This window comes from Piliocolobus tephrosceles, chromosome X, assembly GCF_002776525.5.
Source record: "Piliocolobus tephrosceles isolate RC106 chromosome X, ASM277652v3, whole genome shotgun sequence".
NCBI classification, from domain to species: domain Eukaryota; kingdom Metazoa; phylum Chordata; class Mammalia; order Primates; family Cercopithecidae; genus Piliocolobus; species Piliocolobus tephrosceles.
This window is the reverse complement of record NC_045455.1, coordinates 83,879,100-83,904,109: the sequence shown is the minus strand read 5'-3', so window position 1 is coordinate 83,904,109 and position 25,010 is coordinate 83,879,100. Positions and strand designations below refer to the sequence as shown.

Here is a 25,010-nt window from a genome sequence, read left to right as displayed (position 1 = left end):
ATTGCTGCCCTCATTGAATATGTTCCTCCTGATGCATTGAAAGTGTAAGTGCCCATTGGCCAGGAGCAGCAGTGTAGAACACCGAAGGGTGAGAACGCACAAAACAGTGACCATTGCTGCTGCCTGAGAGCAGGTCACAGCCAGGCTGCCGGATATATCACTTGTGTGTCTTCTAGTGTCCATAAAGGAATTTTCACTTTATTGAATGACTGACCTTCTCCTTGAAGACACCATTAGTGGGAGCCTGTTAAAAACCATTGCTGTTTTGAAACCAAAAAAAAATTCTCCTTAGAAATAGGAACAGATAGCATTAGCTGAGTCAAAGAAATTACTCTACCATGTCAAGCCATTCATGAAAACTTTATCCCAACAGGTAATAGTGGTTTTCATTTAGAACCAGAACATTTAAAATATCTTAAAATGATGATGAAGATTACCAACTAACAGAGTTCAGGGACTAACTTTTTTTTTTTTTTTTTTTTTTTTTTTTTGAGACGGAGTCTTTGCTCTGTCCCCAGGCTGGAGTACGGTGGCATGATCTCAGCTCACTGCAAGCTCCACCTCCCGGGTTCACGCCATTTTCCTGCCTCAGCCTCCTCAGTAGCTGGGACTACAGGCACCCGCCACCACACCCGGCTAATTTTTTCTAATTTTAGTAGAGACGGGGTTTCACTGTGTTAGCCAGGATGGTCTTGATCTCCTGACCTTGTGATCCGCCCGCCTCGACCTCCCAAAGTGCTGGGATTACAGGCGTGAGCCACCACGCCTGGCTAATTTTTTTTAACCTATTTATTTTACACATTGCATTGGCACTAGCTATGGTGCAACTTTTCACATGTCACTGTATGCTTTCTACATTACTGTGAAAAGGGTGTACCTTTTATCTATCACTTGTGCCCACCACTGTATTGGCTTCTAATAGATGTTAACACAGTTCTTTGGAAAACAGACATGAAATCATCATTATCTACACTTAATTGAAAATAACCTATCAATAGCCTCTTAGAAACACAAAACTCCCTTTGCTGTAGATGTTTAATTAAAATGAAGAGTTCTAGCTGCTCTAAGTCCTGAGGATAAGAATATAATTTTTTCAAATGTTAGGCAGAGAAAATTGTGGTATCTGATAAGTTGTGTATCTCTGTGTATATCAGTTTTGCATTTATTATACTATCGATGTGGTATAAAATGATTTAAAGTGAAGATTTACCAAAAACGCATATAATATTCATAGGCAAGACAAACAGTAGATAGCTAAAGTGACTGGTTCTACAGGACACAGGGAATAGGTGTACAAAGAATATGGGAAATGTTCTTTTTTTAATAAACATTTATTAAGCACCTAGTTTCAACTATAGTTGCTTTCAAATACATACTAAAAATGTGTGTGACAGAAATTATTGTCTTAACTTTATTATAATAGGACACTGAGATACAGAGAATTACATAAATTCCCTGAGGCTACGCTATAAATGACAGAAATGTTATTCAAACCCAGTTTATCTATCAGACACACACCAGCACTACATACTATTTGTGATTATTAAATAGGGGAAAAGGGATAGTTGCATATATACATTTTCAAACCCACAGCCTATCCAGAGGTGTAGAATGTCAACCGAGTATGTAACAAAGAAACAGTATTTGCTTATGCCCTATTTCTTTGAATACTATAATACATATTCTATTAAATTATATCATTATATACACAATACTAAAGCTTCTGGGCACATTTACTCAAAAACATTATATATAAGTAACCAGCCATTAAGTGGCTGGTATCCTCAAACAGGGTATCATTTCACATGTTTTTTTTTTTTTTTTTTTCCCCCAATATGGAGTCTCACTCTGTCGCCCAGGCTGGAGTGCAGTGGCATGATCCCGGCTCACTGCAAGCTCCACCGCCTGAGATTCATGCCATTCTCCTGCTTCAACCTCCCAAGCAGCTGGGACCACAAAATACATACAAAAATACAAAAAAAAATACAAAAATGCCAGCCTAATTTTTGTATTTTTAGTAGTGACAGGGTTTCACCAGGTTAGCCAGGATCGTCTCGATCTCCTGACCTTGTGATCCACCCGCCTCGGCCTCCCACAGTGCGGGGATTACAGATGTGAGCCACCATGCCCAGCCCATTTCACATGTTTAAGTAGACTAATACCCGGGAATAATTTATTAAGAGCAGTCAGTAGATGATCTGTTATAGTTGAATTGGTCATTTGCCTGGTCCATACATGCATACAAACACACACACATAACCTTTCTTTTATAGAAAGTATCAACCAAAACAGCAGAGTAGAAAGCAGCAGATCACGTCCTAGTCCCAAAGACACACTCATTTACACAGCAGTGCAACTAATTTCCTAAACAAAGAAAAACTGTCAGTCTCATGTAATCATAGCCACAGCCAAAAGCAACCATTTTCTCCCCAGAATTTGAATAACTCCACACTTCTCTGCCCTCCTCAGCGGACCTCATTAAGCATGCTGACAAGCACACTGCCTAGTACATCCCTCCTTGACCTTCTTCTCCCACCAGGTGGCTTTGACTTCCTGAGAGAGGACCAGTCATCCCCGGTGCCCGACTCAGGGCTTAGCTCCAGCTCCACCTCCTCCAGCATCAGTCTGGGAGGCAGCAGTGGAAACCTCCCACAGATGACCCAGGAGGTAGAAGACGTGGACACAGCTGCTGAAACAGATGAGAAGGCAAACAAGCTTATTGAGTTTCTGACGACCAGGTAATAAGGGGTTAGGAGTCCGCGGCTGTTTGCAGGTTGGTCTTTTGGAAAATTGCCAACGCTTGAAACCACACAGATGGAATAGTGATCCTGGGGTTCTAACAAAAGTCCTGTTTCTCTTCTCAATTGCAACTGCTGGAGTCTGTGTGAACAGACACAGAGATACAAAGAATACAATTTGTGAAAGGCAGACGTTGGTAGAAGTTTCTAGGATCCCACTGATGTGACAGTTGATGGGCAAGGGGATTTTGTGGATAATGGTGATGCAGCAGATGGAGGCAGGAGATGCAGGAGATGGTAGTGCCCCATGGTGAGCATGCCTTTAGTCATCTATCAGAGCTGCCAGGGGTTAGTAGTTCTGAGACTTGGCAAAGAACATCACTCTGGAAACCGAGGATATTAGCTGTGGTCAACCCAGAAGCAGCTGCCAAGGGGACCATTGTGTATTCATCTGGTCCAAAGAGTCATTTGTAAAAGGCAGTCAGAAACCAGAAACAATAGGAAGCATAATAGGAAAGGAGTCAAACTAATAAATCAAAACCAAGAAAAACTGCAAGTGGTCCTGGTCAGGTCTTCTGGTTCTTCTCATGAACCACTTAGCTTGTAAGGCTCCAGGATTTCTAACACCCCACGGTCTGGTAGTTGTGTAAAGCATGCTTACCTGTGACTGGGTGGCATGCTCCCCTTTCTCAGTGAGCTAAGTCCCGGAAATCTAGTCTGTGTATATGTTATCTAATATCTCATGTGATCTTGCTTTCTTCAACTAATGCATCAATTAATGCAAACAATAAAAAAGAGTATTTTCTTTCCACAATTCATGATTCAGATTGTTTTGTGCAGCTCTCAACTTAATGTGGGATTTAATGTGCAGGAAGCTTAGGACAGGAGCTGATGGTGCCTACATGACAGTATGCCTGAACATACAGGGTACTGCAGAGACCCGAATGATTTGTGCAAAGGAAAAGTATTGTCACCACTCACCAACTGTCAGTACCACATGTTTGGAATAACTCTTCTCTGAAATTCTCCTATCTGGCTCCATTCCATTCTTACTGTTGAAAACCAAGTAGACGACAGAGGCCATGTCTTCAGTTTGATTGTATGGTATTTGCAACTTGATGGGATCCTGATAAAAACCTCACCTATGCAAATGCTAAAATGTGAAAATTGAGTCCATGTCTAAACCTTTATTTCACTTAACATTTGATATCATTTTACTTAAACAAACATGTAGCACTTATGATATGCCAAGCACTGTTCTGGTGAATTGGGAGGTTTTAATTTTGTAAATGAATTTAATTTAAAACATTTCAAAATGACTCCATACATTAGATGTGCTTTGAGTATGCTGATAAGGTTTTCAAGACTGAAATGTACTTCCAAAATAATTCATAAAATTGTTTAAAATATATTTTTTTTTTTTTGAGGCAGAGTCTCGCTCTGTTGCCTGGACTGGAGTGCAGTGGCCGGATCTCAGCTCACTGCAAGCTCCGCCTCCCGCCATTCTCCTGCCTCAGCCTCCCAAGTAGCTGGGACTACAGGCGCCGGCCACCTCGCCTGGCTAGTTTTTGTATTTTTAGTAGAGACGGGGTTTCACCGTGGTCTCGATCTCCTGACCTCGTGATCCGCCCGCCTTGGCCTCCCAAAGTGCTGGGATTACAGGCTTGAGCCACCGCGCCCGGCCAAAATATTTTTTAACTTACATTTTAAGTTCAAGGGTGCATGTGCAGGGTGTGCAGGTTTGCTACATAGGTAAACGTGTGTCCAGGGGGTTTGTTGTACAGGCTATTTCATTAGCCAGGTGTTAAGCCCAGTATCCATTCGTTGTTTTTCCCCGTCCTCTCTCTCCTACCCTCCGCCCTCCGGTAGGCCCCAGTGTGTGTTATTCCCCCCAGTGTGTCCGTGTGTTCTGATCATTCAGCTCCCACTTACAAGTGAGATCTTGTGGTATTTGGTTTTCTGTTCCTGCGTTAGTTTGCTAAGGATGATAGCCTCCAGCTCCATCCATGACCCTGCAAAGGATACAATCTTATACCTTTTTATGGTGGCACAGTATTCCGTGGTGTATATGTACCACATTTTCTTTATCCAATCTATCATTGATGGGCATTTGGGTTGATTCCATGTCTTTGCTATTGGGAATAGTGCTACCATGAACATATGCATGCATGTGTCTTTATAACAGAACAATGTATATTCCTTTGGGTGTATACCCAGTAATGGAATTGCTGGGTCCAATGGTATTTCTGTCTCCGGGTCTTTGAAGAATCGCCACGATGTCTTCCACAGCGATTGAACTAATTTACACTCACACCAACAGTGTAAAAGCCTTCCTTTTTCTCCACAACCTCGCCAACCTCTATTATTTTTTGACTTTTTAATAATCGCCATTCTGACTGGTGTGAAATGGTATCTCACTGTGGTTTTGATTTGCATTTCTCTAATGATCAGTGATGTTGAGCTTTTTTTATATGATTGTTGGCTGCATGTATGTCTTCTTTTGAGAAGTATCTGTTCATGTCCATTGCCCACTTTTTAACAGGGTTTTTTGTTTTTTTCTTGTAAATTTAAGTTCCTTATAGATGCTGGGATTAGACCTTTGTCAGATGCATAGATTGCAAAAAATGTAAATATGTTATACGCTTGGAGTCAGGACTGTATGTACAGTTTTAAAAATGCAAAATGACAGTTATATTTTTGACATTTTGTGTGTTTTGTTTAAGGGCATTTGGTCCACTTTGGTGCCATGAAGACATCACACCTAAAAATCAAAATTCAAAGAGTGCTGAACAGCTCACTAATTTTCTACGTCACGTTGTATCTGTATTTAAAGATTCCAAATCAGGTACTTCATCTTATTTGCACAGATCCCTCTTTCAGCGTTGTTCTGTAATGGACACTGTCTCTATATGATGATTACAGCGCCTTAGAACGGTTCTGCACTCCACATCCATAACACGAGCATATTCACAGGGAAGTTCTGAAGCTTGTTCAGATGCTTCCTAACTGCGTGGTATTTAATGCCATGTATATTTGCATTATGCTATATCAACTAATTTTTCTAACATACTTGTTCTACTTCTTTTATTTACCTTACTAGAATTAAACTGTGTCTAAAACATTTCCTTTAAAGAAGGCTATGAGGAATAAATCTCATTAATTGACTCTCATCAGTCTCGATGATGAAAAATAGTCTGTTAAATGGCTGCTTGAATGGTCAAACTGTTTATTTTTTAAAAAATTGTGATAAAATGTTTTTGGCTTTGAAAGTGTTTGCTAACAATTCCTGTGCAAATGACTATTCAATATTCTAAATACAGTGTAAATCCTATTTAAATTGTTGTAGCATCATGATGCTTAACTTGTTTGCCTTCTGCTGAATTCCTTCAGATCCAAGTTGGCCTGGGCTGATTTGTGTGTGAAACTTAAATCTGGTTCCTCAACATGTTGTAAAACCAGCTCTACCTTTTTTTCCTCACACCAGACTGGAGATATTAAATCCAGCTACCTGGCTTTTCTAGCTGCTCTGATAATTAGCACATTTCCCAGTTGGAAACATTTTGGATCAGCCACATATCTTTTCATTATCAGAGGACACTTACTAAAAAACAAAAGATACTGACAGCCTGAAATGGGAGAGTCATTCCAGGAATAGACTTCCATTTCTAGTTTTCAGTTTCCCCTTTGGAATTTGTTTAAAATATTAAGACCTCAAAAGCCAATTAATCATTGAACACAGCCCAAAGGAAGAAATTTACTATTTGTATGTAAACCATTAATTAATCTAAAATCTTTGATTGAATGAAAATAATAAAAATGAGAAAATATATAAATACCTTATACTGAATTCTTGGAGGGTACTTCAGGCTGCATAAAGTCTAAGTCTTTTTGCATCTCGATCAATTTTTACTGATTCTGATTTCCTTGTACAGTCCCACTTTTGGCCTGTTTTCTCTATACATGCACAAAGTGTTCCTGGAAACACTTGTGTTAGTCAGGGCAGCATAGCTGCTGTAACAAACAGCCCCTAGAGCTCAGAGGCTTAACACAACAGAAGGTTATTCCTGGATTCTGTAAGAGTTCAGTGCAAGTGTTTGGCAGGTGGCCTTCCACTAGGTGCTTCAGGGACCCTCCAGCCTGAGGCTGTTCCACCCTCTAGGCTGAGGCTTCTGCTGGGCCCTCTGCATCCAGCCAGCAGGTGGAAGAAGAGAGAGTGAGAAGAGGATTCCTCAGGATGAGTTGATGCCCCAGTCTTAAATGGGGTATCCAGTGGGTTTTTTCTCCACATTCCATGGGCTGGAACTCGGGCACCTGGGCACACCTAACTGCAAGGAAGACTGGGAAGTGTAGATTCACTGTGTGGCTGGAAAGAAAAAGAAACCTTTTCCTTTTCTCAAAGGACACTGTTGTGGTGAAGGTGGAGTCTGAAGTCCTACTAGTACAGTTCTAGCCGTCAGGTTCGTTGTGATTTAAATAAGCATGTGCCCATTTGAGTCACATTTGTCATTTGCCAGGGTATCTAACCTCCACACATAAAATAGGCTAAGTAAACAAACCTTTACTTTGATAAACAAATAAAGACATAAAAAGCTTTTTTGAAGCATCATTCATAAGATACAAACTGCCTACATGGATTTAATCCTATGCTTACTACCCTGAATGTGTCCGAAGTCAATTTTCCAGGGCCCTCTGTTTTCTCTGCAGGTACATTTTCTTGTATAATCTATTTGTCCCTAGGGTCAAGTAACCAAGCTGCAGCTAAGAACAATGACATTGAATTATCCCTTCTGGCCCACTTTCATGTAGCAGCCAAATGTACTGCAGAACCTCTGTGTCATAGAGACAGCCTAGGCCTCTGTTTTCTTTCAGTCCTTCTACCCTTGTAGTCTGCTTTTCTCCCTGCAGAGAGGCACAGCAAGTATATAATTTAATGACCTGGAATTCAGTCATGAGCTTTATCTTACATTCTCATTCCCATCTGATCAAATGATTTTCTGATTACTGAGATTACCTTTGTACAATTGGAAAAACAAATATTCAGGTGAAAGTTTAAATTATGGCTGCCTTCTTCACAGTATCTACACTTCAATATCTGCATATCAATAAAGCAAAGACTTTGGCACAGACCTTAGTTGTGTTTTGAGTTGAATAGATCCACTAACAGCTTTCCTCTTTTCTGAAATTTCCTCTACTCTAACAAACTTACAAAAAAAGGAGTATTCTATGCAAAAAAAGTAGTACAGAAGAATAATATATGAAAATAGCAGAATAATAAATAATAATACATTTGTGACCTATGTTATGTTTCAGACATTGCACTAGGCACTTTGTAAGTTGTTTAATTTTCACAACAACTATATGAGACAAGTTAAAGGTAAGGAAACAGGTTCATGGAGAGCAAATTCCTTTCCCAGAGTTAGAAAGCCCCTAATTCATCACCAGGACCATCTTGTTCCAAAGCCTTTTTCTACTACACTATACCTTCCTAAGATTTATTCAGAATTTGTTTTTATTTTAAAATGAGGTGGGTGCAGTGGCACACACCTGTAATCCCAGCGACTCAGTAGGCTGAGGCAGGAGGATTCCTTGAGTCCAGGAGTTCAAGACCAGCCTGGGCAACAAAGAAAGACCTTGTTTTTTTTAAAAAAAAAAAAAAAAAAAAAAGCTTGACATGATGGCTCATGCCTGTAATCCAAGCACTTTAGGAAGGCAAAGCAGGCAGATCACTTGAGCCCAGGAGTTCAAGACCAGCCTTGGCAACATAGTGAGACCCCATCACTACAAAAAATACAGAAAACTATCCAGGCATGGTGGCACATGCCTATAGTCCCAGCTACTTGGGAGGCTGAGGTGGGAGGATCACTTGAGCCCAGGAGGTAGAGGCTGCATTGAGCCGTGATCATGGCACTGCACTCCAGCCCGGGCGACAGAGCGAGACTCCGTCTCAAAAATAAATAAATAAATAAATAAATAAATAAATAAATAAGTACCACTACAAGGTAGTCCTGTGCTGTTAGCTTGTTTTAAACTTACAGGTAACTTTGATTCCTCAGAGCATGTGGAGTAGAGACCAACCCATTCTATGACTCTTGTTGCCCTAGGCTTCCATCTGGAGCACCAGTTGAGTGAAGTTGCATTGCAGACAGCGCTCGCAAGCTCTTCAAGGCACTATGCTGGTCGGTCCTTCCAGATATTCCGGGCCCTCAAGCAACCTCTGTCAGCACATGCCTTATCTGACCTTCTCTCAAGATTAGTGGAGGTGATCGGAGAACACGGAGATGAGATTCAGGTATGGAAGGGAAGAGCACTGAGCTCATGAAGGATGAGCTCTCTTGTCTCGAGGAGGTGTAAACTTTTTTTGAACCTTTCTTCTCTCAACAATTATTCCAGCCATCTGGACATGTACAGTGTATTTTAGAGGTTGACTTTTATCTTTACAAAAATTATTCCAAGGAGCCTTGTTCTAGAAATTCAGTGAATATTATCTCTTTTCTATATGCCAACAACTGGAAATCCTCTGGTGGCTTCTTCCTTGTTTTTGTGGTTGGTTTTATTTGGCAGGCGGCCAGGAGATTATTTTGTATAGTTTGGGGTTTCTGGCTGCCAACCTAAGGTGCAGTTATACAGTGTCCCTGCCCAGGGCAGGGACCTCCACTGTATCTGTGCAAAGCACTACCTCTCTCTGTACGGTTAGTCTCCAGTAGACGGAGAAGAGCTGAAGAAGGAATGGAGAGTGACTGCCACAAGGAGGCCCTCGAGCTAGAGCCCAGAGATTGGGAAGCGCTGAACAGGTTGAGAGCCGCTGGCATTACAAGCTCTGTGGCTCTGGCCAAGTCCTTCTTTCCCTTCAGAAATATTCCTGGCTGGGTGGTGGCTCATGCCTGTAATTCCAGCACTTTGGGAGGCCAAGGCGGGCAGATCCTTTGAGACCAGGAGTTCAAGATCAGGCTGGCCAACAGGGTGAAACCCCATCTCCACTAAAAACACAAAAATTAGCTCGGCGTGGGGGCACACACCTATAATCCAAGCTACTCAGGCTGCGGCAGGAGAATCAGTTGAACCCAGGAGGCAGTGGTTGCAGTGAGCCAAATGGTGCCATGGCACTCTAGCCTGGGCAATGGAAGTAAGACTGCATCTCAAAAAAAAAGGAAAAAAAGAAATGTTCGTGCATCTGAGGAAGCCTGCACACCTACAGATACTACCTGCATCCTTCTTTCGGCCATCAGAGGTGCTATTTAAAACACCACGGAGGCAGCTCTTCCTGTACCTCTCCTCTTGATCTGTGGCTTTCAAACATTGCCGCACTGCATTTCAGATGCCCCCCCTCCCCTCAGCACAGGGCCATGCTTGCCCCCCACGGTGCTGGATTTCAAATGAAAGTGATCTGTTGAGGCTCTTAGACATAGGGAAATAAATTTTTATGATTATCTGCTAACTCCTAAGCCATCTGAATTTCCTAAGTGGCCCTTAAAGCTTATTGTAGACTTCATAAATTAAAGCAGCGATAACATTATTGGAATAAAGTGTACATTAATTAAATTTCTCTTCAGGAAGTTCACAATGGTTACAAGCAATACAAAATGCTATCTTCGCATGTTTGGCAGGGTTACGTAATGGAGGCGCTCCTTACCTTGGAGGCGGCTGTGGATAACTTGTCTGACTGCTTGAAGAACAGTGACCTCCTAACTGTATTGTCCCGGTGAGGATCAGCTTAATGATATTTTAACATCAAGTATACTGTACTGGAGTATTTGGGAGATGCTGGACTTTAGCCAAAGTACAAAGAAAAAAATTTCGTTTTTGAAGTATATTTATGACCTGAAAAAGATGTGTAATAGTTTCTTAAGTTAAAAAAGAAGTCATAATACACACACACACACACACACACACACACACATATATACATTATATAAGTATTTTAAAACATCAGGAAGATAGATACCAAGTGTTATCTTTATTTTTTGTCTAAGTATTTTTTCAAATTTATGTAATAATTATCCTATTTATTACATTGGTAAAGAAAAGCAAAAGCTAAACATTATTTTTAAATAAATATATACAAAGCTTTTGAACAGTTGCCATAAAAAGTTGGAATAAATGTTGACTTCACTCGAAGAAATTCCTACCTTAATATCTTCTTTTGTGCTCCTGCCAATGTTGAATAACTCATTTCAGGCCAGGCGCGGTGGCTCAAGCCTGTAATCCCAGCACTTTGGGAGGCCGAGACAGGCGGATCACGAGGTCAGGAGATCGAGACCATCCTGGCTAACACGGTGAAACCCCATCTCTACAAAAAAAATACAAAAAAACTAGCTGGGCGAGGTGGCAGGCGCCTGTAGTCTCAGCTACGCAGGAGGCTGAGGCAGGAGAATGGCGTGAACCCGGGAGGCGGAGCTTGCAGTGAGCTGAGATCCGGCCACTGCACTCCAGCCTGGGCCACAGAGCAAGACTCCGTCTCAAAAAATAAATAAATAAATAACTCATTTCAAATTATTTACGACTCTATATTCTGTGTGTGTAATTGAGCTCATCTTGCTTGAAATTGAGTCGGTAATGTTACCTTGTATCCCATTGGGCCTTGTTTCATTTTTAAGTTGAGCATTTTTTTATGGATAATTTTAGTATAGTTACAAACATCACACATATTTATATATATGAACATAAAGATTTATCTAAATCAGTAAAAATATAGCAAGAATGTTGACAAAGAGTTTTACCTTTTCAGCATAGACTTAGAAATCATTTTTCATAAATTTTGGTAAGTACTAAAAAATTTCCTTTGACATGAACATTACCAGCTTCTTTCTGGATAGCATAATTTCCATTTCTGTTCTCCTTAGAAGTTAGTTAACAGAATATTGAAGCTTATACCTATCAGGTACATTTTATAATTACTCCTACCCAAATTCGAGCAAAAAGAAATGAAATATCAGTAAACTTTAAGGCCAATTATTGATTTCTTTACATTTTCAATAAGTAACAGTCAGTATTGGGCTTTTTGTTTTGTTGACGAGGGTTTCTCTTGTTTTGTTTTTTAAAGGTTTAAGGATAAGGAAAAATAAATGAATAGAAAGTGGCATTTCTAAATAATTATTTCCCTCCTGCAGTGTTTCTCAGTGGACTTGAAACGACTGGCTTTTCATGACACATGTTGGCATCCTATTAAACTTATTTCTTTTTATACCCAGTTCTTCCTCACCAGATTTAAGCTCCAGCAGTAAACTAACAGCAAGCAGAAAGAGCACAGGACAACTAAATGTGAACCCTGGAACCACCAGCAGCAACACTGCGACTGCAGAACGGAGCCGGCATCAACGAAGCTTCTCTGTGCCCAAAAAGTTTGGTGTCATTGACCGATCCTCTGACCCACCTCGAAGTGCCACACTGGACAGAATTCAGGCTTGTACCCAACAAGGCCTCTCCTCCAAAACCAGAAGCTCATCCTCCTTGAAGGACAGTCTCACGGACCCATCCCACATAAACCATCCCACCAACCTGCTGGCCACCATCTTCTGGGTCACAGTGGCCTTGATGGAGTCTGATTTTGAGTTTGAATACTTAATGGCCTTAAGGCTGTTGAGCAGACTACTGGCACATATGCCACTCGATAAGACTGAGAACCGAGAAAAGCTTGAGAAACTCCAGGCACAGCTCAAGTGGGCCGACTTCTCTGGGCTGCAGCAGCTGCTGCTGAAAGGATTCACGTCCCTCACCACCACAGACCTGACCCTGCAGCTCTTCAGTCTGCTGACACCAGTGTCCAAGATATCCATGGTGGATGCATCCCATGCTATTGGTAAAGCCAGCCTCGTTCACCCTGTCTCAGTTCAGATGGTGGTTGTGTTCATCATTTGGTACAATAAGATAATATGAACTTACTGCTTTTAACAATTCTGCTTCAAAATGGTTCCTTGGGAGTAGTTTATTTTTTCTTTTAAAATTCTATATAATGTAAATCTCAATGATCTGTATTATAGAAAATATTTTTAAGGCAATAGCATAAAAGGGGCCAAAATTATTTATAAGATATTAGCGATTCCTTTATGCTTTCCAGATCAAACTGCAGGTGCTGTTAGTTTATTCCATTGCTCTTGTACAGGAAAAAAAAATTTTTTTCTTAACTCCTAAATCTTTTATTTTTTCTTTGCTTTTCTGCTCTTCTGGGAAATTCTCTTGGTTTCCTCTTGTTTTGAATTAACCCAAATCAACAAACCAGATTATTTATTTATTTATTTATTTATTTATCTATTTATTTATTTTGAGATGGAGTCTTACTTTATTGCCAGGCTGGAGTTCAGTGGCGCAATCTCGGTTCACTGCAACCTCTGTCTTCCAGGTTCAAGCAATTCTCCTGCCTCAGCCTCCCGAGTAGCTGGGATTACAGGTGTACACCACCACACCCAGCTAATTTTTGTTTTTTTAGTAGAGACAGGGTTTCACCATGTCAGCCAGGATGGTCTCGATATCTTGAACTTGTGAGCTGCCCGCTCAGCCTCCCAAAGTCCTTGGATTACAGGCTTGAGCCACCATGCCTGGCCAACAAACCAGATTTTTAATGCCATGGCATGTGACCCAGAATTCATTTCATGAAGCTAGAACTTAACACCGAGGGACTAAGTCATTCCTTATTTTAAAGAGTCTTTTCAATTACATGACTAAGACTTAAATTGGTTGGCCTATGTCCTCTCACACCAGTTTTTCTTAAAATATGTTTTTTGATAAAAATTTCAAACTAGTACTTCAGCTCAGTTCCATCTGTGCCAAAAAAATCTGGGCCAGCCATCCTTATTCACAAAACTCCAGTGCAGGATAATCACTGCATCTTAAAACCACAGATCTACTTCAGTGTCATCTTTGTAACTGGTGCCATTGTGGTTGTGCATTTTTCATAGATTTTGTGTTAGATCATGTTTAAGCTGACTCAAAAACTGCTTTTGCATCACCTCAGTATAAAAGTCTGTAACATGCCTTCCCACTGTTAACAGCTAAAATATACCATATTCAACTATCTCCATTGTATCTTCTCTAATCCAGGGTTTCCACTGAATGTCTTGTGTCTCCTGCCCCAGCTGATTCAGCATTTTGAAAATCCCAATCAGTTCTGTAAGGATATAGCCGAAAGGATTGCTCAGGTACGAGTTACAGTTCCACACTCAGGTAGATCCATAGAGCCCTTCAGGAAGCCCCAGTGTCAGACAAATTACAAGGCCCAGGGAAGGCAGTGGTTTTCTCAAAAACTGGAAATACTAACTAATATCACAGTAATGGACATACAGGGGTGACTGATGCAAAGTGTCTTGCTTGCTTTCATTCTTGAGAAAGCAGGTGGAAAGAATTTGTGAAAATTATATTAGGCAAGCTAAGTACTTCCTGTAATTACCAAAAAAGTGCATCAGTCTACTTTCCAGACTGCCAGAGATTATAGTCAAATGGCTAACATTTCATCCTATTCATTGGGCTGTTTTATTCCTAATTGATTTTCTTATTTTAAAAGGTTTGTTTAGAAGAGAAGAACCCCAAACTTTCAAATCTTGCACATGTCATGACTCTTTATAAAACGCACAGCTACACAAGGGACTGCGCCACGTGGGTCAATGTGGTCTGTCGATACCTTCATGAAGCATATGCTGACATTACCTTGAATATGGTTACCTACCTGGCAGAGGTAAGCTTTTTTTTTTTTTTTTTTTTTTTTTTTGAGACAGGGTCTCATTATGTTTCCCAGGCTGATCTCAACTCTTGGGCTCAAGCAGTCCTCCTGCCTTCGTCTCCCAGAGTGCTAGGATTACAGGCATGGGCCACCATTCCCTGCCAGAGGTAAGCTTTGAAATAAAAGATAAAATCTATTATAGTTTTCATGGGTAAATTATTTGCATAGAATTGATAATACACTCAGTATACTCTTAACTTCCATATAGCATGTGCCTATTAAATATTCTAATACATGCTAATGGAATCATTTTAAACTCTCACAACAGCACAGTGGTGATTAGATACTATCATACAGATCTGAGACTCAGCCAGGTTAAATAATTTTTCACAGTTTAAAGCAGCAGAGTCAGCCTTTAAACCTAGATATAGCTGCCTCCAAAGCTTAAACTCCTTCTGTTTATTATGGTAATACCTGTCAGTACATGGCAGAGATCAGAATATTTTATCCTAATTACTCTGGGTGTTCAAATCTTATTTAAGGAGTTACCTTGTGGCCTGATATGTTTAATGGTTGTTTCATGTAATTATCAAAGCATACATTCTGAAATAAACTTTATTCTCACCTTTTATGTTTGTTTTTAAAACTGGAATGGTGCTTTGTCATCATACCAATGTGTTTCTAGTATATTCATTACAAACCCTACACTGACTTCTGTGTACGTTGGTGCTAGAAATATATAGAATATTTGTGGGCAAGAGATGAAATGTATTTCATTTAGCATCTTCAGTCCCCAAGAAGTTTATCACACCAGGTCATGAAATCTATAAGGCAAATGGCTGGTAACAGCTACCTTGTTTTAGCATTTTCAGTGTTGCTTTTTCTTCTGTGATACGCATTCATAGCTATCACTAGCACCTTTCAGAAGAGTTGAGGACAATCTACCCTAGTTTTTCTTTTATTTTTATGATCAATCCAGATGCCAGATAGGTTAAAAATCAGCCATTTTCTCAAAGGCTCCACAAGCCTGAAAGCGTCCACCTAGCAGAGGAGAGATGTCCCAGCCATCAACATTTATAGTTGATCCTGCAGGATTTTGACTTGCAATACAGATCAGCGATGTGTGAACTGTGTTCAGACTGTCAGCGGCCCAGGATTCACTTGCTCTTTCCACACCCATGTCTCTGACATTTTAAGGAACCTCTCATAAGTACCACCCTGCTGCTTTTCATAGTCACCTGGTCATACCTGTCCCTGCAAGAGTTAACTAAGCAAGCACACACACACCTCAGCACAGAAGTAGTACTGAGAGAACTGATTTATTCTGCTTACAAAGGCAGACCTTGCCTCCTTTAAAATAAGGTGAAGTGTATACAGCAAGGAGGTAATGTTTGTTTGGCTCACTAACCATAAGAAGTTTCAAAAATGCAAATTGTATGTAGCATGTACATACAAGGGAATATCATTCAGGAAGAAATTCTGATGCGTACTTCCATGTGGGTGAATCTTGAAGACATTATGCTAAGTGAAAAAGGCCAGAGGACAAAAGGACAAATATGACATGATTCTGCTTATATGAGGTACAGAGTTTAAGCACGTTTATAAAGAAAATGTAGAATAGTGGTTACCAGGAACTGGGGGCAGTTAGTAATGGAGAATTATTATTTTGCGGGTACAGAATTTCAGTTTGGGATGATGAAAAGTTCTGGAGGTAGACAGTGGTGATGGTTGCATAGTAATGTGAATGTACTTGAGAAAACAGATGGAAAGAATTTGTGAAAATTATATTAGCCAAGCTGAGTACTTCTGTAACAACCAAAAAGTGTATCAGTGTACTCTGGCAGTCTGGAAAGTAGATTGATACACTTTTTAAAAAATGGTTTAAAAGGTTAATTGTATGTTATGTGTATTTTACTACCCATAAAAAAGTGGGTTATCCAATTTGTTCTATTCAGCCCTTATCACAAAATTATCACCAAAAAATGTATTATGAACTTCACCAAGGTCCCACTGTATATAATATATATTAACTTCTGTTTCAATTACACGTTCTTTCAGATCTTGGCCATGCACAAACATATCATTTTGTGTCACTGTGGTATTCCCTGGAACCTGCTCTGCTCACTTATTATTAACTTTGTGTGTATATTTCTATGTGTTGGGGTAGCTCACAGAGTGTTGCTTTGAGTAACTCTGGAAGGCTATCAGGTTAAGGTAACACAGTTTGTGTAACCATCTCCCGTTTGTTGCTAATGTTCATAAGTTTTTCCATTACAAACGGTCCTGTTATGTAGACCTTTATCAAATGATATTTGAAATTTGATCAAATAATAATAGATTTTATCAAAATCATTTTATCACATAATATCAAATGACTCTACATTTCCTGAAGTCGAATTATTCAGTCCTGTGGCATGGACTGTGGGTATGTTATTTAGTTCTTCAATGTATTCGAGAAGTTGGTCTTCATAAAGATCCCCCCATTTGTAATACTATAAACAATGTATAAATATTCTTGTTTTCCTGTATCCCCACTAAATTTTCTCATTCCATGTATTCGTTTTTTAATTTAATACTTTTTATTAATAATTTTGAATTATTTTATGTATTTTCTTTCTAGTAAAGATATTCATTTTTCCACATTATAGATTTACATAATTATTTCCTCCTGTGTTTTGTTTTGTTTTGTTTTGAGACAGAGTCTTGCTCTTGTCACCGAGGCTGGCTCACTGCAACTTCCGCTTCCTGGGTTCACGCAATTCTCCTGCCTCACCCTCCCGAGTAGCTGGGATTACAGGCACCCACCACTACACTCAGCTAATTTTTGTATTTTTAGTAGAGACTGGGTTTCACCATGTTGGTCAGGCTGGTCTTGAACTCCTCACCTCAGGTGATCCACCCACCCCAGCCTCCCAAAGTACTGGGATTACAGGCGTGAGCCACCATGCCCAGCTCTTTCCTTGTGTTTCAGCCACTCTGTAAATATTGTGGAATTTCAACATTTAGTTGGATCATCTCTATCAACTTTTTATGTGTAAACTTTTATCATGATGTCTGTCACATATATTTTTTTTTTCCTTATTTTGCTTTCCTTTTGGACAATATAATTGATTTTTTATGATTATAAAAGAAGTATATGTTCATAACAGAAAATTTGGAAGATGCAGGAAAGCTTTTAAAAAGAAAAGAAAAATTCCTCAAAATTATAGAGAAACAATACTAACATTTTTAAATTTCTTTCCAGTGTTATTTCTATATAACACACACATTCATGTCAATATTGGCATCATCTATTAAAATAGATGTGTAACCTTCATTTCCCACTTAATATTATCTGATATCCTCCACTGTCTTTAAAAATGTCATTCTGTTAACTGCATGATGTTTCATTATACAGTTTGCTGTTAACTTATATATCCATTTCCCTAGTGTTCAATACTTGAATTGCGCACAAAGCTTTCTTGTTTTGTGTATGTTTTTTGCCATTATAAATAATGCTATGGTAAAATCTTATACATAACTCTTAACATCTATCTCTGGTTTGAGAAACATTCCTAAAAGTATAATTACTGTGTCAAAAGATTGTGGACCTCTTCATTGCTCTTGATCTCATTTGCCAGTCTATCCAATTTACATTGCCACTGATACATAAGAATACCCATTTCTTTATCTCCCCATCAATTCTGAGTATTATCAATTTCTAATCTTTGCCAGTTTGATAACTGACAGATTTTATCTTTTATTTGAATTTGTAATTTTTGATCATTGGTGTCTGATGCTTTCCTTTTGAGGTGTTTTTTAATATTTCATCGCACGAATTTTATACTTACATATTCACACCTCCACACATGATATAGTCTATTTTGATAATATCTTCAGTTCTTCATAGTTAGGATTTTATTTCCTCTTCTAAGGAAATGTGCAATCAAGCCAGGCGTGGTGGCGCTTGCCTATAATCCCAGATACTTGGGAGCTGAGGCAAGAGGATCTCTTGAAGCCAGGAGTTTGAGACTAGCCTGGGCAACATAGCAAGACCCTGTCTCCTAAAAAAATAAAAATTAAAAAGGAAATGTGCAATCCTAAATATGTTGGAAAACACGAGTCCTTCCATACGGAGATCTGGTGTGTGACTGACTCCAACTGCACTTTGCCCCCACAGCTGCTGGAGAAGGGCCTCCCTAGCGTGCAGCAGCCCCTGCTCCAGGTGATCTACAGTCTGCTCAGCTACATGGACCTTTCTGTTGTTCCTGTCAAACAGTTCAACGTGGAAGTTCTAAAGACAATTGAAAAATATGTGCAAGTGAGTACTTGGATAACTTCACTAAACAACCAGTCATTCCAAAAAGACGGAGGCTTTTCCTGTAGCTTGGCTACAAAACCGTCCAGGTACCAGGCCACTCATTGATTCCTTGACATCCATGACGCAGCCAGGGCAGTTAAGAGTGGGAGCTGGCCACACCCTGAGTAGTATTCTGAAGAGAATGAGAGCACAAGACCCCGGCACATGCCGGTGCCTTCAAAAGGCACACTTCCGCCTCTTGGGGCCACAGGCTGAGTATTGAAAGCACACGCCTGACTTGGAGGGGAGAGGCAGAATCTTGGTTTTTACATCCCGTTTCAGAGAAGGGGAGGGGACAAGGAACTGTAGGAACTTTCACATGTGCCAGGTTCTAGGTCCGGTGTCTCAACATGTGAAGGGTTATTCAGAGGCTAAAATTGTCACTTTAGAGTTGAAGGGTGGTTAAGAAACTTGCATGAATGTACTTGAAAATACTTCGACAAACAAACAAAAAACGTTTGTTTGAGGGGATAATTAAAACAAGATGACAAAATGTGAATAATTGACGAAGAGTACAAAGGAGTTCATTAGACTAGTCTCTGTTTCTGTGTATATTTTAATATTTCCATAATAAACAGTCTTTATGTATATTTTTAAAACCAAGAGACTGGCCCCCAAGATTTCAGTTAGTAAAGGCTGGAGCTGGTATTTGGATCCAAAGCCAGTGTCTTCGTTTTATTGTACCAGGCAGCCTTCCTGGCAGGATACTTGGACATCTCCAAACACCTACAGATTGATTCTTTTTTTTTTTTTTTTGGAAACTGAGTCTCGCTCTGTCCAGGCTGGAGTGCAGTGGCACAATCTCGGCTCACTGCAACCTCCGCCTCCCGGGTTCAAGCAATCCTTCTGCCTCAACCTCCTAAGTAGCTGGGACTACAGGCGTGTGCCACCACGCCTGGCTAATTTTTGTATTTTTAGGAGAGACAGGGTTTCACCATATTGGCCAGGCTGGTCTTGAACTCCTGACCTCGTGATCCACCACCTCAGTTCCCAAAGTGCTGGGATTACAGGCGTGAGCCACCACGTCCAGCCCAGATTGATTATTTAAAGCCGTACTCTTGAGAAGACCAGAAACACAATTTATTTTAATGAAAATAAAAATAAATATAAAGGCCAGGCGCAGTGGCTCAACCTGTAATCCCAGCACTTTGGGAGGCTTGAGGCCAGGAGTTCAAGACCAGCCTGAGCAACAAAAGTGACACCCCGTCTCTACAAAAATAAAAAATAAAAAATAAATCCGCAAGGAGTGGTGCACACCTGTAGTCCCAGCTACTTAGGATGCTTGGGAGAGAGTTTCCCTGGAGCCCAGGAGGTCGAGGTTACACTGAACTGTGATCGCACCACTGCACTCCAGCCTGGCCAACAGCGTGACAGGTAGGAAGATAGGAATATAGCTAGATGGGAAGATAGAGCAAACACGCCAGGACAAGTTTCTAAAGCCTGGAAGTTAATCTGAAACACATGACCACAGACTAAAGCAGGGAGGCTCCAGGCCGTGGGAGTAGTGCAGGGCCACCGTGGGGTTCAGTGGAGAGCGTCTAGCTCCAGAGCAAAGACATATTTTTCTCTACATTGTATTTGTCCTTCTATTTCTTCTCTGGAATGTACTTGGTAACTTGTAGGATTCAAGGGCAAACGCTAGTTTCTCTCTGGAAACTCATTGACGAAGATATACAGTATAGATTTTAGACATTCCTTTCCATCTTTACTTCACCAAATTAGTTACAGAAATTATTTAATGCTGAAAGTGACATCCAAGCATCATTTTTCAAGTGGCATTGCTCCGTAATACTTACACCACATGGGGTAGGCAGTCAGTGAACAGTTTCTCACTTCACTCACAGGAGCCAGGTGGTCAGTTCACACCTTTCTACGAATGCGTGCCCCATTTTTTTGTTTAATAAGGCTGTCCATTTTATCTGAAGCCTGCAGCCACCTCTGACACTTTGTATCTTACCTCAAATAGTAGCTTATTTCACATTTAAACCATGGCTTCCCTTGTGCAGAATTTAATACATGTTTTATTTCATGTTCTTTGACCACAAAGTCCAGGCAAAAAAAAAAAAAAAAAATAACAACTTTTATCAAGTTCATTTATCTATATTTCTAATATTTTTACGGGAGCAGCACATAGTCTGATTGGAGGTTGTCAGATAAACAAAGATGGTACAACTTAGTCTTAAATGAAGAGTAGGTATTTGACATGCCAATAAGGAGAGGAAAGGTATTGAAGGATGAGGGCATACCATGAGTAAAGGCACAGAGGCTGAGAGGGCTTGCCAAGTTTGGGGAACTCCAGTAGCAGCCTGGGGGAGATGACCCCTGCAGGCCATGCTCAAAGAGTGTGGATTCCACCCTGTCCACCAGAGGGAGCCTGTGAAGGAGTTTAGTCAGGGAAGTGGCTTGGTCTGAAGAGTTCTAGGAAGTTCACTCTAGCTGGATCTGATGAACTTAAGGGCTGCAAGCCAGGACACCAGTAAGGGGCCATTGAGATAGTCCAGGCAAGGCCCAAGAGGGTGCCACTGAGCCAATGCCAGCAGGAATGCAGTGGAGGGAACAGATTACCAGGAGGGAGGGTTAAGAAGGGCTTCCAGATTCCTGTGTTAAGTAATGAAGAAGACAAGAAGTGAGAAGAAAAGAGGGCTGAAGACAGAGATCAAGGTACCCAGGAAGCAAATGGAGCAGGAGGAGCCAGAGAACTAGGAGGACCAAGAAGACTGGAAACCGGAGGTGGGGAGAACTTTCAGAAAGAGTGACTTGAACAGTCAATGGGATAAAATGCATTGGGAGCTTTTTTTTTTTTTCTCAAATTAAGGAGGTGCCTTATTACCAATAGTGGTACCTCATTAATAAGAATTTAATTTAGCTGAAATGGACAAAATTGGTCTTTTTTTATTTGCTTGTCTCCTAAAGGTAGCTCCTTTTATATATACATTGTCTTTTTATGTCATTTGCCTTTTACTTATCATGGAACCTCCTGCACTGTTTTAAGTCAGTGAATTCTGACTGGTCACTGGCTTCTCACTGGTCATTCTGACATACATTAGCTTTAAAAAAATGAAATTATTTTTAACCCTTGAATGTTTTATTTCCTGCAGAGTGTTCACTGGAGAGAAGCTCTGAATATCTTGAAGCTCGTAGTTTCTCGGTCAGCCAGCCTTGTTTTACCTTCATACCAGCACAGTGACCTCTCAAAAATAGAAATACATCGAGTGTGGACTAGTGCTTCCAAGGAATTACCTGGGAAAACCCTGGACTTCCACTTTGATATTTCGGAGGTACTTAGCTATGTTAACTGTTTCTGTGAACTTCAGCATGAATTTGTAGTAGCAAAGGTCAAAAGTAGTTGCCTGGAAAAAAGAAGACGTATTTGACAGTTATTTCAAATGAAGATTTCTAAGGACTAAATTAGGTTTTGCTTTTTTAAGAACCCAATGAGTGTCATATTCACTGGGACTCTCAGTTGGCAGCTTTTAAAAATGGAAACTAGCCTCAGTTATGTAAAAAATGATTTTAAAAAGAGGTATTTAAAAATGGAACGATCATAAGCATTTTAAACCATGACCTTCACTCATTCTTTATCTGACAATGGTCATGTCTCTATATTCACAATGTTTCTCCCGGAACAACAGCCACTTCAGCAGATGACCGAAGTTTACAGGAATACAGACTCCACTTTTATAGTTGCTTCCCCAGTCCACACTATTTTTTAAACAAGTAAAACTAAATTCTTGCCTTCAAGGGAGCAGGGGAGGGAGAGGGAGGAGCAAGAGACTAGGGACCCAAGCTAAGGAGTCAGGAAGAAAAGAAAGGACAGGCAGTGGTCATGTTTACCTGGTAGTCCATGAACAGACAAGTCTAAGGTATAAAATAAGGTATAAAATAACTTTGCTTTCACATCTCTTACCCCATGACTCATGAACCCCCAAAGCAGAAACAGTACTCTGTTCCTGTTTATAACTAGGGCCCACTACAACATCTGGTGCATAGTAGATCACTAGTAAATATTTCCAAACTCTGCTGAATGAATAAGTTCACTAAGAAATAAAGCTGGTGTCAAACACTGTATGTTCTCACTCATAAGTAGGAGTTGAACAGTGAGAACACATGGACACAGGGAGGGGAGCATCACACACCAAAGCCTATCGGGGAGGTGGGGAACAGGGGGAGGGATAGCATTAGGAGAAATACCTACTGTAGATGATGGGTTGATGGGTGCAGCAAACCACCATGGCACATGTATACCTGTGTAACAAACCTGCACGTTCTGCACGTGGATCCCAGAACTTAGAGTATATTTTAAAAAAAGAGACAGAGAAAGAAACCTGGTGTGCTTATATGGAACTTACTTGCACTATTATGTAGGTCATATCCAAGTTGGGTTTTTTATGCAATGGTCCTCACTGACCTTTCATCATTTCAGTATTCAGGATGAGATCCTATTTGCTGCCATTGTGACACCTGCATCTACATTTAATATGTAAATAACATTAAAGTTTCAATTTAATGTTGGTCCATTTTCACATTTTTTTTAACCTGGCTGGGGGAAAAGCTATTTTTACTCTGCGATTTGAGTTTGTTGTGTTCCAAAGAGGTACAAAAAAACATGCAGCCAGTTAGCAGCGTGCCCCAGAGACCCAGAACTGCTCCAGAATGATGGGTCTCAGGAGCCAGGTGTAAAATTGACAGTTTCTGCCGCTGCCAAGGTCACGCCCATCAGCTGGTGTCTGCGGAGGAGACCTGCTCAGAGCTCGAGTTTGTGAATTGCTGCCCATGCAGCCACCACACTCTGGAGCTCTCGGGAAGTGAAATTTCTCAAGTGCTGCCCAAGTACCTGGCCCAGACTTCAGTCATTTGAATAACTGAAAAGATATAAATAAGTTAAATACATTTTTAAATAATTGAGAGCATATAAAGACTAATGATTAAAAGTTGGGAGAGGGAAAGGAATTTTGGTCTCTTGTTCTAACTGTAAGAAATTTTTTCAAGTATAAACAATCGAAAACTGACTATTTGGTTTCCTGCATATTTTGCTTCTCTTTATCAGTGGCTTCTAAAGCATATTAAAGAACAAGCAGTTGCATTTTTCTGCCGCTAAAGAGGGGAGAAAATGTTGAAGATGCAAACTGATTCATAATGTATGCTTGAATGTTGAGAAAATGAGCCCACTTGTAACCCTGAACTTCTCTAATCTTCTTTTTAATCAAATAAGCAGCTCTTGGTTGCTTCTAGGGAGAAGGGTTTCATATATCACAAAACTATTGAGACAGAAGAATGTGCTTTTGTCTTCTTTTCAAGACTCCAATCATCGGGAGGCGGTATGATGAGCTCCAGAATTCTTCTGGGCGTGATGGGAAGCCCAGGGCCATGGCCGTCACCCGGAGCACATCTTCCACTTCCTCAGGCTCCAACTCCAACGTCCTTGTTCCTGTGAGCTGGAAAAGGCCCCAGTATTCTCAGGTATGCAGTCCTAGACCCACAGCCCTGGGAGGGACTTTAGGGACCTGTTGAGTCCATGTGGCTGTGTCATAAGGGATTCCCCCTTTCACCATCGCAAGGTTGCCCATATAGGTCTCAGCACTTCCAGGGATGGGGTCTTGTGGCATTCCAAGGAACCCGTTTTCTATTTGAACAGTTCATTACTTTGAGTTAAAGTCTGACTCTTTGTTGCTTCTATCCATTGGTTCTAGTTCTCTCAAGACTTAGAAAATAAAATCTGGTCTCTTTGACATGGCAGCCCTTCAGACATTTAAAGAAATTCTGTCCCTCTGCCACTCTCCTAAATGAGTCCAAACAACACATCCTTAGTTCTCCCAACTAATTCTAGAGCACTTGGACTCCCAAAGGGTTGATAGGGCTGCACACCCAAAGACCACCCTGTCTGCTGTCCACAGAACAGGCACCTCAACCATAGTGTCTAGGCACAGGCTGAGCCATCCAGATGGCAGAGGGGCAGGGGTACTGCTGCCAGATTCTCTGTAGTTCTGTCATCACAGCATAGCAGAGATGCCCTTGGGCTTCCTGTCAAGTAAAACTTCTGCATTATTCAGGGGTCTTCTGTTGACTTGTTACAGAAACCCACTGAAAAATTACCTTATGTGTTAAAGGAACTTATTAACTTACTCATCTTGGCCTCAAGCACAGTTGGCTCCTAGTTCACAAATATCAAAAACTGGATTCTTAGACTCTCTCCTTCTCACTGTCCCCACCTTCCCTTCCCAACATCTTGGCCCTTGTTTTCCCCTCCATTGACTTCATTCTCAGGCAGGATTTTTCTATGGGA

The 25,010-nt window shown here is 40.6% G+C and overlaps 1 protein-coding gene across 1 annotated transcript in view; it reads left to right on the top strand.

Moving 5' to 3' along the window:
• The window catches only part of FRY (FRY microtubule binding protein), a 271,904-nt gene that overhangs the window by 195,715 nt on the left and 51,179 nt on the right, over nucleotides 1-25,010 (top strand). The window contains exons 40-49 of the mRNA XM_023208778.1: nucleotides 2,540-2,738; nucleotides 5,462-5,583; nucleotides 8,840-9,027; nucleotides 10,343-10,437; nucleotides 11,927-12,534; nucleotides 13,773-13,870; nucleotides 14,233-14,403; nucleotides 18,548-18,688; nucleotides 21,826-22,005; nucleotides 24,026-24,187. Coding sequence (XP_023064546.1) covers nucleotides 2,540-2,738; nucleotides 5,462-5,583; nucleotides 8,840-9,027; nucleotides 10,343-10,437; nucleotides 11,927-12,534; nucleotides 13,773-13,870; nucleotides 14,233-14,403; nucleotides 18,548-18,688; nucleotides 21,826-22,005; nucleotides 24,026-24,187 — 1,964 coding nt within the window. The remainder of the gene's footprint in view (nucleotides 1-2,539; nucleotides 2,739-5,461; nucleotides 5,584-8,839; nucleotides 9,028-10,342; nucleotides 10,438-11,926; nucleotides 12,535-13,772; nucleotides 13,871-14,232; nucleotides 14,404-18,547; nucleotides 18,689-21,825; nucleotides 22,006-24,025; nucleotides 24,188-25,010) is intronic.